This window comes from Staurois parvus, unplaced genomic scaffold (assembly GCF_062004578.1).
Source record: "Staurois parvus isolate SC_StPar_1 unplaced genomic scaffold, SC_StPar_1.0 ptg000010l, whole genome shotgun sequence".
Classification (NCBI taxonomy): Eukaryota; Metazoa; Chordata; class Amphibia; order Anura; family Ranidae; genus Staurois; species Staurois parvus.
In genome coordinates, this window is record NW_028317806.1 from 1,481,961 (window position 1) to 1,499,235 (window position 17,275).

Genomic DNA, 17,275 nt, shown 5'->3' on the forward strand with positions numbered 1-17,275 from the left:
TTGGTGTCACCCGGCGCAGTAACACTTGGTGTCACTCTTCCAATAATCCCTGCAGGATGGATCGGATTTGCGTATTGAGCATAATGGATCGAAGTCGGATCCATCATGCTCCCCAATCCGCAAATCAGATCCATCCTGCTAGGATCGTCGGCTTGCAACCTATACTGATCTCTCCACGAGCTCCACGAAAAGGTAAGTTTCAAAGCAAGCCGACGATCCCTGCAAGATGGATCGGATCTGCGGACTGGGGAGCATAATGGGTCAGACTCCGATCCATTATGCTCAATCCGCAGATCTGATCCATCCTGCAGGGATTGTCGGCTTGCTTTAAAACTTAACTTTTCGTGGAGCAATCAGTTAACCCGTATAGGTTGCAAGCCAATGATCCCCGCAGGATGGATCAGATCTGCGGATTGGGGAGCATAATGGATCGGACTCCAATCCATTATGCTCAATCTGCAGATCCGATCCATCCTGCGGGAATCGTCGGCTTGCTTTAAAACTTACCTTTTCATGGAGTGGGACCGGTGTCACCCCGTGTGATAGGTGTCACCCGGTGCAGCTCGCACCCCCCGCACCTGCCTAGGGACATCACTGCACTGCTGTGACCACTGAGAATCTCTTTAAGCCATCCCAGAAGAAAGAGGGGTGCAGGAGAACATGGCATTGCAATGCCCAGGCTGCTACATCAGCCTATGTGAACAGTAAAAGATAATCATTCAAGGAGGTAAAAGCAGTGGGGGCCAGAAAGGTTGGGTGTTGTGAGTTAGTTAATCTTTTCAGGTTTTGTGAACAGGTGAACTAACCCTGTAAGACCAAATATATGGTAAAGAACAGTGTTTGTCTGCAGCTTGTCTGAGCAGTTCAAAGGGTTGTAAATCCCAAACATGAAATGTGAACAAAGCGTATCCCTTTCTAGTGTGTAATTGTCTCAGTCCAGGGCAGTAGGTATCATTTCTGTCTGCTGCCTCATTCTCCTGCTATCTGCATAAATCCATTCTGACAAGTTTTCCTGACAGAAAGAGATAAAAAAGGTGTCGAGGAGGGTTCTCCAAAACACAGCCTGTGATTGACAGCCTCAGCTCTGCTCCTGTGTGCTGTGTGACAGGGGATATGTCCCTTCCCTCAAATCAGCTCTCACTGAGCTCTGCAGAGTGTAACTTCAGCTCCCCTCCCCATACTTTCTGGAAGCTCAAACAATCTATATAGATTCTGGACTTTGAACTGACCCAGAGGAGAGAAGACCGCAGATAAACAGGTACAACCTAAGTAGGAGGATTTGTTTTATCTCTGGGTATCAGCTGAGGCTGGTCATTTCACTGGGACTATATAAGGGTTTACAACCATTCTAAGTCCAAAACTGTGCTTTAAAGAATATGTAAACCCAACATTTCATATTCCTGACATGTGCCTGCTCTACCATAAGAAAAAGTATCCTATTTTATTTGTATTTCTTCCTTTATATGAAATCCTTGCCGTTCCTGCCAGTCCCTTTGCTTCCCTGTTAAAAACTGACCACACTAAGCAGCAGAGCACACTGTGGTCAGTTCTCTAGCTGTGCTGGGAACTCAGTGTGCTCTCCTTCAATGATTAGACTGGTCCTAACACTCCCCCCCTCCTCTACACAGCCATTCATTGGGAAAATCAGTGTGCTCCTGTTTCTCCTCCCAGGGGCGGACTGACAACTCATGGGGCCCCCGAGCAATAGGGGATCACGGGCCCCTGTGTCCTTGCTGAAACTCAAAAAAGCCTATGAAAAAGGTACCAGGGGCATCTCATGGGGCCCCCTACTGACCCCGGGCCCTCGGGCAGTGCCTGAGTTTCCAAAGGGTCAGTCCGCCCCTATCTCCTCCCCTAGTTCTTATGCAGCTGAGAACAGAGGGAATATAATCACTTATAACACAGGAAAAAATATATTTCTAATGTTTTTATATTTATGCACAAATGTTTTGCCTTCTATTTTAAACCGAATGGGTTGTTTTTCAAGGAGAGGGTTTACAATCACTTTACCACTTAATTGGTCTAAATACCACATTTCTTAATTCAGAGCAGCCCAATTACTGTTTCATATCTTCAATCCCTGATAAAGGAGGCAATTTCTAGCACCCAACATGCATTTTGCTCTGTTATAACGTCTTCTATTCTATCATACATTGGAATATTATACAATATTGAATAACCTGGACAATGAACCTGTGGTGTTCCAATATCAGATCCTTTAAAGCGGAATTAAACCCATCAATTTAATGGTTTCAAAAAACAGTTACATTCCCAGCATGCTAGGATTGCAAAGTGTCACATTTGCTTGTGCTGTCACGCAAACTGTCAAACTATCAGATGGCTGGTGTGATAACTAATGTGTAGCATCATGGAAGTTGTAGATCACGTATAGGCTAAGATGGCAGCCTCCTTGGCTGAGCATAGGAAGGTTTAGTTCCACAATACAATACATTAAAAACCAAGGAAACCATAGAACATCTTTCACGAGTACAAGCTGCCAGCCCAGAATCTGGAGACCTGGTTCAAACACCACAGCAACATCATTAGATAAGTAACACCCAGGGGCGGACTGACAACTCATGGGGCCCCCGGACAATAGGGGATCATGGGGCCCCTGTGTCCTTGCCCAAACTCAAAAAAACCTATGAAAAAGGTACCAGGGGCATCTCATGGGGCCCCCTACTGACCCCGTGCCCTCGGGCAGTGCCCGAGTTTCCAAATGGTCAGTCCGCCCCTGGTAACAACAATAGAATTATCCTAGGCTTTCAGCACTACTTATCCAATCTATTTTTTGTGCTGTCTCTGTCTTCTGTGGGGAGATTCCCCCTCTCTATTTTTCTTGGTCTCTGTTGTCACCTGGACTGAAATGATATAAAATGCAAGAAGGGGAACCCCCTCACTTTGTGAAGATTTCCTCTCACTTCCTTTCGAATCTCCAGGATGCAAAGTAAAAGGAAATCTCTCCAACAGTGCAAAGGCAGCAAAATATATTCTTTCATGCTTCTCCATTCTATCCAAAGCTTGAAAAAAAAAGTTTTGGCTATCTATGCATTTAAATTTTACACTGTTTACTAAATCATACCCCATGCTCTTTGTAGCCGACTTTTGTAAGGCATGGTAAAATATGCTCTTTACTGACCATTACTGCAATGTACAGTAACACGATTGGCAATGCAGTGCATTGTTTTGTCATTTATTTTCAAAGGCAAAGATGGAAACCATCTGTACATTGTTGTTCATTGGGAAAAATAAGATTTATGTCTGGTTTTAGGTGTGTTGTGATGAATGGGCTGCCTTAAAGTATGATTCAATCCAAGAAAAACATTTAATATACAACAGCTAACCAGCACATAGTTGTAGTGGCTGCATTAGTATTCTTTTTTTCAGGCTAAAAACATTTCAGCAAGTACAGAAATACCTGTCGATTCAGAAATGCAGAGTCCCTGTTACTTCTTGTGAGCTGAACAGAAAGCACAAACAATCTAATCTTTCTTTTGTAAACTACTAAACCCATCAATTCACGATTTAATGGAGATGAGCAAAGGCAGACATGTTTGATGACCAGCCTGTGTGACAACCATGGTTCCTGTCACTGATACAGTGCAGAAGTGAGCGTAGTCACCCTAGGACAGGAAGTGTGTGACAAGTTGGAACACCAGGTAAAAATAAAGGAAAACAAATCTAGGAAAAATAAATTAATGCAGCCAACCACCACATCTAAAGACTGGTAAATTCCCAAATATTACATTTTCAGATATGGATTTAGATACATTTTAACTCAACAATCAATCACCAAGGGATAATAGTACAAACATAATGTGTGTGCCTATTGGACTATGTGAGCTTTGTGAGCTGTTTAAATCTCTAAAGATAACCTACTAAAAATGATGTACTATGTTCTGAAGCTGGTTAGGGTGCTGATAGTTACATTAGCTAAACTCTAAGACCAGCCATAAAACATTATATTATGTCTGAGTCAAGGCTTAAAGTGTTACTAAACCCACAACAGTCAAATCAGTCTGTATATGCAGTAAAACATGCTTGTTATACTCACTGTGGAACCTAAGGGGTTAATGCTCCGCATTGTGTAAAAAGGCTGTTTGATCCTGTATACTCTGATCCTCCTTTTCTTCTACTGCCCCCCAATCCTTCTGCTGATAGAACAGAGCCTTGGGGGCAAGCTGCACATGCTCAGTTTGGTGTGTATTGCTAGAGAGCTTTTTTGTTTCTTGGAAGGGTGCATGTGATTAGAACAGGGCCAATCAGCACAGCCCAGACAGAGGATCAGGGGTCCTGCAGCCTCATAGGAAAATCAGGGGAGAATGAAAACTGCCCCTACAAGCTTTAACCAGTGCTCTGCTGGACACTGATAGAAGTCACAAGACTGATAAAAGGTGATTAGCAGTTTATATTTACTAAAATAATCACATTTCCATTTTTTGTGTACTGTGGGAGACCGGATATAGTGAATGCAGGGTCCTGGGTTTTGTAACACTTTAACCTCCCTGGCGGTATTCCCGAGTGTAGCTCGGGGTAAGGTTTCAGTACCACAAGCGGTAACCCCGAGCTACACTCGGGAATACCATGCGGCGCTGCTCCACGATCCCTGTATCACTTACCTTGTCCTGCGCTCCCACGATGTCCCTCCTACAGTGTCCCCGACAATGTAATCCGGCGGATGCCGGCATCTGTCATCTGGGTTCCGTCCCCTGTGAGCGTCGGGACGTACGGGGGACGGAACGGCGGGAAATTCAAAAATGACAAAAAGTGACATTCACTAAAATCACATAGTAAAACATTACTGTATCAAACCATTTCACATACATTTTGTCCCGAGTGCTTTGTCCTGTGATCTGCCTGCATTTTTACTGTTCTTATTGCCTGGAAACTGAGAAATGTCCATGGCGTCCAAAAAGCGTCCCTTTAGGTCAAAAGCGGTTTTAGACCAGCTAGAGAACAGCGATAGTAAATCAGAACCACTTGCAGAATTGAGTGATAATGATTTGTGGGGAAATTCGTCATCAAACAATGAAAACGATTTTGCAACTTTGCTCAGCGATGTGCGAACTTGGCGCTATATTTCAAATTTAAGTGTTTTTGGTTTGATTATATTATTAAATTAAATGTATTATTATTATTATATTATTATTTTATGATTATTTATTAAATTATAATTTATGATTTAGTGTTTCAAATTTTAACATACCCGGGATGTTTACTAGACTCTTGTTTGGACAGATTTCAGTGAGTTATTCCTAAAAATTACAGCCCTACAATAAAAAAAAACATATTTCCATGCAAAAAAATGGTACCGCTTTCAGCACCAAAAATCTGAAATAATCATACCGCCAGGGAGGTTAAAATGAACCTGTGCTTTGCCCATGCATAGAAGTTGGCACAGGATAACTTAAATGGGGAACCCCACTGCTTGTACTTACCTTCACTTCATTGCCAGGCCATTTGCCTGCAAAAGTAAGGACCACTGGGACTGTGTAAGCACCACTGGGACACTCCAGCTCAGGGGCAGACTGACCATTTGGAAACTCGGGCACTGCCCGAGGGCCCGGGGTCAGTAGGGGGCCCCATGAGATGCCCCTGGTACATTTTTCATAGGCTTTTTTGAGTTTGGGCAAGGACACAGGGGCCCCATGATCCCCTATTGCCCGGGGGCCCCATGTGTTGTCAGTCCACCCCTGCTCCAGCTACTACCATGTGCTAATCACAAAGCATCAGCGCTGTTATATGGCAGAAAAGGGAGTGAGTTTAAGTGCTCTTCTGCATTGGAAGAACTGGGTATGTCACTTCCCTGCCCCTGCTAAACAGAGGAGCAGGGGATGGTGAGCATAAGCAGAAAAGGGACTGACAGGTTCTACTGGCAGCTATAAGGAGAAGGAGAACAATTGGCCATATACCACTTCTGTTTTTCTTAACTCTTCCGCAGGTTAATGACTGTTGTAGCCATAGAATTGATAAGCAGCAATAGGTGTGGGCATTAGTGATCAGAAACCTGAGACAGAGGTGGAGTAGTTGCCCCCTGCGCATAGATTCATTTATTTTCATAGTCTAAGGCAGGAAAAATAAAACCTGGCCATCTACTCCAAACCCCCACCTTGGCTCCAATTTACTATGCTACAGTTATACATTTGTCATGAAGTGTGTGTTTTTCGTTTTCACAAAAATGTTTTTGCTAAACTTGCATTGGAAATAAATAATAAAAACCCTCTTAGTATCACGTAAATCTTCCCAATTCTTTTTTTCTTCAATGTAAACATCCAAAAAGTAAAATCGATGTCCACCGTGTACCTCCAAAGAAATATAAATAAAAAACTGGATAGTGTATTATCCTCAGTATTCAAATATTTAAAACATACATATACACATATAAATTACCAATATGTGAAAAACTGTGAAACACGTGAAAAAGTGAGACACCCCGTGAGCATTTCTAGGTGGCTAGAGTAAATACTCTTACCCTAAATAAATAATCAAGAGCCTTTAGGATAATCCAATATGTCAAAATTTCCTCCAAGGTTATCACATAATGTTTAAGCGGGGTACTGGACTATCCCATGTTCTTAATCATGATGCGAGGAAACACTTCTCAGGGCTGTCCATAGGTTAGCACTTAAAATGAAAGCACTATATAGTGTAGTGATCAAGTTAAATAGATCGAGGCTTTAATAAATGTGCTTACATCAAAGTAGAAATTAAATCACATGTATTCCCATATGGCAGGATCTCCCAAGCAGCTTCCAAGAACGTTTGTATCGATATCACCTTAGTTAAGATGGCCGCCTTGCTACTTCCAGTCAATGTGTAATATCCGAGGTCACGTCCCTTGATGCGTATCGTCACTTCCTGACTTCCTTCACTTTTTCACGCGTTTCACAGTTTTTCACATATTGGTAATTTATATGTGTATACGTATGTTTTGAATATTTGAATACTGAGGATAATACACTATCCAGTTTTTTATTTATATTTCTTTGCAGGTACATGGTGGAAATCGATTTTACTTTTTGGATGTTTACATTGAAGAAAAAAACAATTGGGAATATTTACGTGACACTAAGAGGGTTTTTAGTATTTATTTATTTTGGACATTTAAGGATGAAAGTGTGACTTTTTAGTATCAATATAGGGTATTGGTATTTCTATATTATTTGGACACTGGTTTTTGATTTTAAACTTGCATTGGAGTTATATTATTCACCAGTTAAAACATCAAGGGACCTTGTGTAGCCTTCATAATTTAGTAAAAATATATCTATTATTATTAATTTATCAGTAATTAAAATTGTAGAGCATTTTTATGAAGATGGGATAATTTGTGTCAGTCAGGATATAAGCAACACCCTCTTACCGCTTACTGCAATAGGTCTGCCTTTTTGGCTCAAACACTATGGCTAGTTAAAGGCTATCTCCACCTTTAGGACCATGTTACGTTACACCGATACGTAGGGTATAACATGGTGCAGATGGGACCCCCCCAGAGATTTGGTGATGGTTCTTTTTCAGTCCTTTGTCAGGTTTTATATTTTTGTTGGGTTGTATGTGTCTCATTGGGAAACTTCCCTTCATTCCCTGTCTTGGAGACACAAGAGGAAGTGGGAGACAATCTCTCTAAAATAAGGGGAAATTCCTTCTCAGTCAGTTACCATTCAGACAGATCTCCTTATTGTAAGATCCCCACTCTATCCATGTTACAGTGGCAGCTGTTAAACTTTAGATTTGCCAACACTTATTGATTTGGTTTACAATTATTTAGGGGTTAAAATACTTTAAATTGTCCTTTCTTTAGATACATATTTCAACTGTATCTGTTTAATCCTGATTGACAGAACTAATATATCCAATAAAGTAAACTGCAGGCTGGTCTGTTTTTATTTTTTTTTTTACAGCAGCCGTGAAGGGGAACAAATCAGTGGAACTGAGGGTGGACACTAAGCAGGCCTTATGTGCTATCACATGTTCTCCCCGTGTTTGCGTGGGTTTCCTCCAGGTACTCTGGTTTCCACAACCCAAAAACATGCTGGTAGGTTAACTGGCATATGGCCCTAGAGTGTTTGTTTTGTATGACTGTGTTAGGGGATATCTTAATAAGGGACAAATGTGAAAGGAGTTCTGTAATATGAGAAATAAAGTTTGACAAAAATTACATATATAAATACATAAATATAATAACTATCATATTTTTTTTACATGTTTGCAATAAATGATAATAGCATCATTAAAAATAAACATACTGTATGTATTTAATGCATAAGGTTCAGTTCACACTGCTGTGACTTGGGATCCGACTTTGTGTGACCCTAAGTCGCATATAAAATCCTATGTTAGTCAATGAGAGCTGTCTTAATTAGCACTACTGAAGTCGCTCTGTACTACTTCAAGGTGACTTCTATCTGTCTTGTGCCCATTGACTTTAATGGAAGTTGCCTCCAAGTCAGATCCTTATCTATATTGATGTGATTTGGATCTGAAATTACAGGAAGAGTACCTAGGCAAAGTCGGATGGCATAAAAATGGGCATCAAGTCACATCAAAGTCATACTCAAGTCACAAGAAGTCGCCAGAAAAAGCACCTGACAAAGTCGTACTGTAAGTCTCGTGACTTTTAGGTCAAACTAGTGTGAACTGAGCCTAAAAGTGGTATGCAAACATTGTCCTTTACAACATATAAGCTTGAAGTTTTTTTGTAGTCAACAATGTGTTAATAATATAGTTGTTTACACTTACAGTTTGTGCACACACTTTTTATATATATATATATATATATATATATATATACTGGAAACCGGAGTACCCGGAGGAAACCCACGCAGGCACAGGGAGAACAAGCAAACTCCAGGCAGGTGGTGCCATATATATAAATATATATATATATATATATGGCACCACCTGCCTGGAGTTTGCTTGTTCTCCCTGTGCCTGCGTGGGTTTCCTCCGGGTACTCCGGTTTCCTCCCACACTTCAAAGACATGCTGGCAGGAGAATGAATTGGCTCCTGTCTAGATTGGCCCTAGTATGTGTGTGTATGAATGTGAGTTAGGGACCTTAGATTGTGTGCCCCTTGAGGGTTAGGGACTGATGTGAATGTACAATATATATATGTAAAGCGCTGCGTAAATTGATGGCGCTATATAAGTACCTGAAATAAATGAATAAATAAATATACACTCAGATGGAGCTGCTATGTTTTCTACCGACACATGCTGCTGTATCTCCTGTCCAGTGTTTGTACTTTTTTTTAAAGTCTCTGGACAGTGCTGTATCAATAGACTGCCTGTATGCTTTCTGGCATTAATTTATATTGTAAATACATTTTTTATTAAAATTATATTAAAGCTTTGTTTTTTTTCTTGCCCTGATCCTCTTCTTCTTGGGTCCCATGCTGGCGCTCCTGGCTCTTGCCCCTTCACCAGTGCTTCCAATAGCAAGCTGCTTGCTATGCGGGCATTGGTGCGTGCTCGCTTCCGAGCCCTGTTCTATGTGTCCTGCTCTCTCCTCATTGGCACACTGGCTGTGATTGACAGCAGTGGGAGCCAATGGCTCCTGCTGCTGTGACTCAGCCAATGAGGAGAGGGAGACCGGGATAGCCGAAGGTCCCCTACACATCGCTGGATCAAGATTGGGCTCAGGTGAGTATTAGGAAGGCAGCACCCTGAAGGTTTTTTTATCTTCATGCATATAATGCAAGACACTTTAAAGTGGTTGTAAAGGCTCAAGGTTTTTTACCTTCATGTATTCTATGCATGAAGGTAAAAAACCTTCTCTGGGCAGCAGTGCCCCCAGTCCTCTCAATATTTACCTGAGCCCCATTGCGATCCAGCAATGTGCATGACAACTTCAGCTGTCTGGGGTCTGCCTCCTCATTGGCTGAGACAGCAAGCAGGAGTCATTGGCTCCAGCTGCTGTCAATCACAGCAAGTCAGGTAAAGAGGAGAGAGAGGGGGCAGGACCAAGTCACGGCTCCGGTGTGAATGGACTCATGGAGCAGCGCCTTGGGAACCCGCCTGACAGAAAGGAGGAGCGTTGGCAAGGACCCGAGAAGAGGACGATCCAGGCTGCTGTGTGCAGATCAGTAAAAAAAATGAACCTTTAGTATCTCTTTAAGCAAATATTAAGTATTAACCAATCATATGTAGCAAATGTTTTTCTTTATAGGGCTCCATTAAGGCCTAAATCCAGGCTCAGCTGTCCACCATTACTCCCTGGAGTCACCCCTGTTGTGTGGTTTGCTGTTGTTTTAAATATACCCATCTCCTTCCAACGTCTTTCGGCCTTTTTCAGTCTGGAGGTGGGAAATCCTCCATAATGCAGAGAGTGGTGCTGATGTGATGATGATGATGTGAGTGTAGCTATCTGTATCGTTATGCTTTGAATAAAGGGTGACATGGTGACAGCCCCTCAGGGGCAGGCCTATGATGCTTCACAATATTATCTTCAGTCTTCTGGGTTGAGTGTAGCTGGGTTTCAGAATGAGAATATCTATGGTGAAAAAGAAGTACTGTGGGGACAGCTCCAGATGTAGGTGTGCATTGCAGCTGGAGCTCTTTTTGAAACCTGCTTGGGGGCCATAGCCCCCCCCAAAAACAAAATGTTGCCAAGCGTGGGGCTTGAAGATGTTATACACAGCAACTAAGTTGTTGTCCAGTTATGTTGGTGCCATTAGTGCAAACTTCTATTTGCTTTCGCTGCTGGCCATATTATCTTCTCTTCTGTCTTCATGTTGACAGCTGAACACTGACAGGCCATCTTTCAGATGTACTCGACCTCCAGTGATCTGAACCATTGCACTATGTACCATAATGGCAAAACATGCCAACATGTAGGAGACTTGCTGTGTGTAATTAGTGGCACAGCTGGCATTCCATATTTTTTGTTATCCTGCTGGTGTTAAAGTATATCTAAACCCAAATGCTTACGGTAAATGATTAGTTCAATTTTCGTTACATGTTACATCCATATTCAGGGTGTAACATGTTACAAATAGACCGGCCCCCTCCAATCCCCATTGTGACAGCTAGTGGGGGATCTTCTCCCTCCCATTAACTGTCACAATTAAAAAAAAACAACTAATTCACAGTATTCTGTAAATGAGAACACTAAAAGTTCCAACAGCCTTTGTGGCTGTCGGCTTGTAATTCTCAAGGAACTATCACAGAGCTATGAATTTCTGGTAGGTTGGCAATACTACTTCTGAGTCCAGCAAGTAATAGGTAACCCTGGATAAAGGCTGAAAAAAGACTTCAGTCCTTCTGAAGAGAAAGTCAGATGAAGGATATACTGCTATCTCTGTTAGAGGTAATAAATACTTGGAAGTCTTACAATTACATACTACCTGGCATTCATACATTTAACAGAAATGAAAAATTGTATGCAATGTCCACTTTAAAGCTGTATTAATCAAAAAAAATTATTTTAAATTGTCTCTGCATGTTGATGCCATAATGTGTGTCACATTATGATAGACTTACCTCTAAGTAGGTGCTGTAAATGTGGTCTAAACTGCACATGTACAGCTCAGATTATATCACCGCTGCCAGGCCTGGAGAGGCATTTGTGGCAGAAAGGACCTCTAGGATCTCTTCTGTTGTAAAAACTCTTCATGTCAGCTTATTTTTACATATGAGAGTTTAAAAGAGAAGTTCGGGGAAAAAGAAAAACAAATTCATACTCACCTAGGTGGATGCAGCGTCTAAGACTGAGAACTAAGCGATCAAAGACAGCTGATCACTCAGTTCTCTCAGGTCTTTAGTGAACAGAGAGCTGCGACTGTCAATATCTAGCTCTCTACTCTCACTCACTCCCTGGAGCACCAAGAACACTTAGAGCAGTGGTTCTCAACCTTTCTAATGCCGCGACCCCTTAATACAGTTCCTCATGTTGTGGTGACCCCCAACCATAAAATTATTTTCGTTGCTACTTCATAACTGCAATTTTGCAGTGGGAGGAGTAGTGCCACGTCACTGGTGTCAGTGGGAGGAATAGTGCCACGTCATTGGTGTCAGTGGGAGGAATAGTGCCACGTCATTGGTGTCAGTGGGAGGAATAGTGCCTCATCATTGGTGTCAGTGGGAGGAATAGTGCCCCATCACTGATGTCAATGGGAGGAATAGTGCCCCATCATTGGTATCAGTGGTAGGAATAGTGCCCCATCATTGGTGTCAGTGGTAGGAATAGTGCCCCATCATTGGTGTCAGTGGTAGGAATAGTGCCCCATCATAGGTGTCAGTGGGGGGAATAGTGCCCCATCATTGGTGTCAGTGGGAGGAATAGTGCCACGTCATTGGTGTCAGTGGGAGGAATAGTGTCCCGTCACTGATGTCAATGGGAGGAATAGTGCCCCATCATTGGTATCAGTGGTAGGAATAGTGCCCCCATCATTGGTGCCAGTGGTAGGAATAGTGCCCCATCATTGGTGCCAGTAGTAGGAATAGTGCCCCATCATTGGTGTCAGTGGGAGGAATAGTGCCCCATCATTGGTGTCAGTGGGGGGAGGAATAGTGCCCCATCATTGGTGTCAGTGGGGGGAGGAATAGTGCCCCATCATTGGTGTCAGTGGGGGGAGGAATAGTGCCCCATCATTGGTGTCAGTGGGGGGAGGAATAGTGCCCCATCGTTGGTGTCAATGGGAGGAATAGTGCCCCATCATAAGTGTCAGTGGGGGGAATAGTGCCCCATCATTGGTGTCAGTGGGGGGAATAGTGCCCCATCATTGGTGTCAGTGGGGGGAATAGTGCCCCATCATTGGTGTCAGTGGGGGGAATAGTGCCCCATCATTGGTGTCAGTGGGGGGAATAGTGCCCCATCATTGGTGTCAGTGGGGGGAATAGTGCCCCATCATTGGTGTCAGTGGGGGGAATAGTGCCCCATCATTGGTGTCAGTGGGGGGAATAGTGCCCCATCATTGGTATCAGTGGTAGGAATAGTGCCCCATCATTGGTGTCAGTGGTAGGAATAGTGCCCCATCATTGGTGCCAGTGGTAGGAATAGTGTCCCATCATTGGTGCCAGTGGTAGGAATAGTGCCCCATCATAGGTGTCAGTGGGAGGAATAGTGCCCCATCATTGGTGTCAGTGGGAGGAATAGTGCCCCATCATTGGTGTCAGTGGGAGGAATAGTGCCCCATCATTGGTGTCAGTGGGAGGAATAGTGCCCCATCGTTGGTGTCAGTGGGGGGAGGAATAGTGCCCCATCGTTGGTGTCAGTGGGGGGAGGAATAGTGCCCCATCGTTGGTGTCAATGGGAGGAATAGTGCCCCATCATAGGTGTCAGTGGGGGGAATAGTGTCCCATCACTGGTGTCAGTGGGAGGAAAAGTGCCCCATCATTGGTGTCAGTGGGAGGAATAGTGCCCCATCACTGGTGTCAGTGGGAGGAATAGTGCCCCATCATTGGTGTCAGCGGGGGGAATACGGCCCCATTATTGGTGTCAGTGGGAGGAATAGTGCCCCATCATTGGTGTCAGTGGGAGGAATAGTGCCCCATCATTGGTATCAGTGGGAGGAATAGTGCCCCATCATTGGTATCAGTGGGAGGAATAGTGCCCCATCATTGGTATCAGTGGGAGGAATAGTGCCCCCATCATTGGTGTCAGTGGGAGGAATAGTGCCCCATCGTTGGCATCAGGGGGAGGAATAGTGCCCCAACATTGGTGTCAGTGGGAGGAATAGTGCCCCATCGTTGGCGTCAGTGGGAGGAATAGTGCCCCATCGTTGGTGTCAGTGGGAGGAATAGTGCCCCATCGTTGGTGTCAGTGGGAGGAATAGTGCCCCATCGTTGGTGTCAGTGGGAGGAATAGTGCCCCATCGTTGGTGTCAGTGGGAGGAATAGTGCCCCATCGTTGGTATCAGTGGGAGGAATAGTGCCCCATCATTGGTGTCAGTGGGGGGAGGAATAGTGCCCCATCATTGGTAATAGTGACACCAATGATTGGGCACTATTCCTCCCACTGACACCAATGATACTTACCTTGCTGACCCCTGCTCCAGCCTGGGCTCGCTCGCTCCCTCCCTCTCCCATGGTACAAACACTTACCGGTCAGATGGCTTCCTTCTCCGGCCGCTTTCCTCCTCTTCACTCGCTCGTGCTTCGCGGTGCCACTCGGCTCCTCCTTTCCAAGCTCCACCTCCTCGCCGGTGATTGGCCGCCTGTGTGCCTCTCTTGAGCTACAGTTCCGGCGGCCAATCACCGACGAGGAAGGATTGATCCCGGGGGTGTGTCCAGATGACAGGAACGGCATGTCATCCCGCCCACACCTGCAGACGGATCAAGGAGCGGTGTCTCGGTTCCTAAGGCCATCGGAAATATGTGTTTTCCGATGGTCTTAGGCGACCCCTGGGAAAGTGTCGTTCGACCCCCAAAGGGGTCGCGACCCCCAGGTTGAGAACCGCTGACTTAGAGGATGAGCCAGCTGCCAGTCCGGGCATCTGGGTGGATCCCAACATTAAAATAGGGATTTTTTCAGAGCCTGGACCGGCTGAGTGTCATCAATAGGTCAGAACTAAGTGCACTCCTGTGATCCATAGGAGAAGTATGGCCAAAAGAGCTTTGTCCCTACTCCTTAAATACAACTTTAGGGGAAAAACTTTTTTAAAAAATGTACTCAACTTTAACATGCAGTGGGGCTGTGCCTGAACTGCATGGGTTAAGTTCTCATTTTGTCTACTGGCTCAGGGATAACCTGTACTTACCCTGTCCTCTAATCCTCTGGAAAACCGCACTCCCCCACATCCAGCGGTGGACTGCTCCTGCCATCCTCACGTCCGAAACTGGTCTATGGACGTGATGATGCCAGGAACAGCCTAGTCACAAGACCGCTAGTGTGCTGGGGGGGGGGGGGGCAGGAGCGGTGGGGACCAGTCTTGCATTCGGAGGAGTATATCTTTACTTTCAGAGCCCCTAGACAAAAAACAGCCTTTAAACTATGCAGTGCGGGCATTGACCCACTGCATGGGAGAATAAACACCTTTTCCCCAGCTTTCTTCTTTAATCAAATGTTTCATATTAAGTTGGTCAGATCTGCATATAAAAAAAACTTTAGGGCCCATTTACATTACTGCATTGTGTTAACGTTTGCTTAATCATGGAGATTACTGCGAGGCGGCACACATAATGTGTGACTGTGTTGTGGTGCAATTCCTTTTGAATGGCACCCTAACACACTAAAGCAACATGCATTGCAATGTGCTTTGTTGGAGGAAAAAAAGGGTCAGGTACAATTTTTTGCATATTAGAGTGTCTTGGCAGTCCCTTATTTCCAATACATGCGTTAACGCACTACAAAAAAAAAAGGGCCCTAAGATCTCCTTTTATGCCTTTTCACTTGCCTGTTTATCAGCAGAGCACATGTAGTCTCATTTAGATGGCTGCCCCTAATTACATGTCCATTTGGTGCACCTGGATACTGGAAATGGCGGTGGTAATCTCATTACTGGAAGCCCGGGGCTTTATTAGTATAGTGACCTGGCTCGGCCAAAGACTCATACTGCCGGGCTAGCCTTTCATTCTCTCTTCTAAACAGGAAACTTACACTGGAACCAAGATTTATATGAACATTCTATACATCCCGACTGGGAGCCAAAACACGGTTGTAAAACTCTACACCCACTAATTGTTTTAATGCATGTGGATCAACAGCTAATGACACAGTAACCTCAAAATTCTACTTTCCTTAAAGCGAAATAAAGTGGACTTTGCAGTCAGCATTCACGTAATATAGAATTATCCATGTGGTTGATGGTAAAGCTGTAATTTGGGGTGTCCTTTTCTGGTAGATGGGTGAGTATCCTCCCCGCTGTATACTAAATAAAAAGACTCACTTGCTGGCAAAAAATGTGGAAATATACTTACCATTCCACAGCCTCTGTGCTGCATTGGGTGATGTGACCATCCTTCCATCAAGATAAGGGGGAATGCTCAGTATACCCAATCAAGATGCCTGACAGCACAGTACAACAGCTTCTTCTTACAAGATTTCGGATACAATAGAGGCATGATGTTACCCTCCAGGGGCGGACTGACCATTTGGAAACTTGGGCACTGCCCGAGGGCCCGGGGTCAGTAGGGGGTCCCATGAAATGCTCCTGGTACCTTTTTCATAGGCTTTTTTTAGTTTGGGCAAGGACACGGGGCCCCATGATCCCCTATTGGCCGGGGGCCCCATGAGTTGTCAGTCTGCCCCTGTTACCCTCAATTCACCACTGCAGGCTTTTTCCTTTACAGGAAGTTTTTTTTGTGTTATAAGACAATTTCAAGTCTCATTTCAAACACAATTTCCCAAATAATTATATGTGGATTCAGACATGTCATTTATCTGTAAAAGCCTCTCTTGTGTAGACACCCAAAAGCCCTGAGACTGCTGCTGGGTGCTGCCATCACGGTGATGTCAGCAGTCCCCGCAGATTCAAAGCTGTCACTCAAGGTGTATGAAGGGGAGGGGTGGAGGAGCTGGGTCAGCACAGACAGTGATTAGGCACTCCCAAAAGAGGAAATGGCTACAGTGTGTAAGGAGGGAAGAAAGCTGTGCTAGGGAACTGACTATTTTAAAGTAGTCAAATTTGCTACTAAGTTCAAAGACAATGAATTCAAAAATAATTTATGGAAATTTTTTTTTAATTTCACAGGATACCTTTAATTTAAAGCAGCTATTCTTGATTGGGAGGGGCCCCTCACAAACTATTACTAAAAGATCAGCTTTATGTAATCAAACTTTCTTACCTTTCTTATTTACATTTAAAGGATAATAGCAGAGAGATAGAAAGCAGCATGTCCCCTAGTAAAACAGGACACAGTAATCACAACACAGTTCACTGCTAACCCTTTGATCGCCTGATTGTAACCCCTTCCTGCCCAGTGTCATTAATACAGTGATCAGAGCTTTTTATTAGCACTAATCACTGTATTCAGTCCCACAGTCCTGATATAAGTCGCTGATTGCCACCATTACTAGTATAAAAAATAAATAAAAATTCCATAACTTTTCACGTAAACCAATTCATTTACACGTATTGAGATTTGGTTTAGCAAAGACGTAGCAGAATACATTTTGGCCTAAATTTATGAAGAAATTTTATTTTTTAAATGTTATTATTTGATATGTTCTATAGCAAAAAGTTAAAAATGTTTTGTTTTTGTTTTTCAAAATTGTCGGTCTTTTTTTGTTTATAGCGTAAAAATTAAAAACCGCAGAGGTGATTAAATACCACTGAATTAATGCTCTATTTGTGGGGGGAAAAAAATTACCTAAATTACATTTATGTACAGCATTA

At 43.7% G+C, this 17,275-nt stretch overlaps 1 protein-coding gene across 7 annotated transcripts in view; it reads left to right on the forward strand.

The window, feature by feature from the left end:
* NTF3 (neurotrophin 3) overlaps window positions 1–17,275 on the forward strand; it is a 107,710-nt gene that overhangs the window by 77,901 nt on the left and 12,534 nt on the right. For 2 of the 7 annotated variants that reach the window (XM_089669863.1, XM_089669865.1), the window contains exon 2: window positions 7,902–8,035. The exons of the other annotated variants lie outside the window; for them this stretch is intronic. In XM_089669863.1, coding sequence (XP_089525989.1) covers window positions 8,030–8,035 — 6 coding nt within the window. In that variant the 5' untranslated portion in view covers window positions 7,902–8,029. The remainder of the gene's footprint in view (window positions 1–7,901; window positions 8,036–17,275) is intronic. 7 annotated transcript variants of the gene reach the window in all.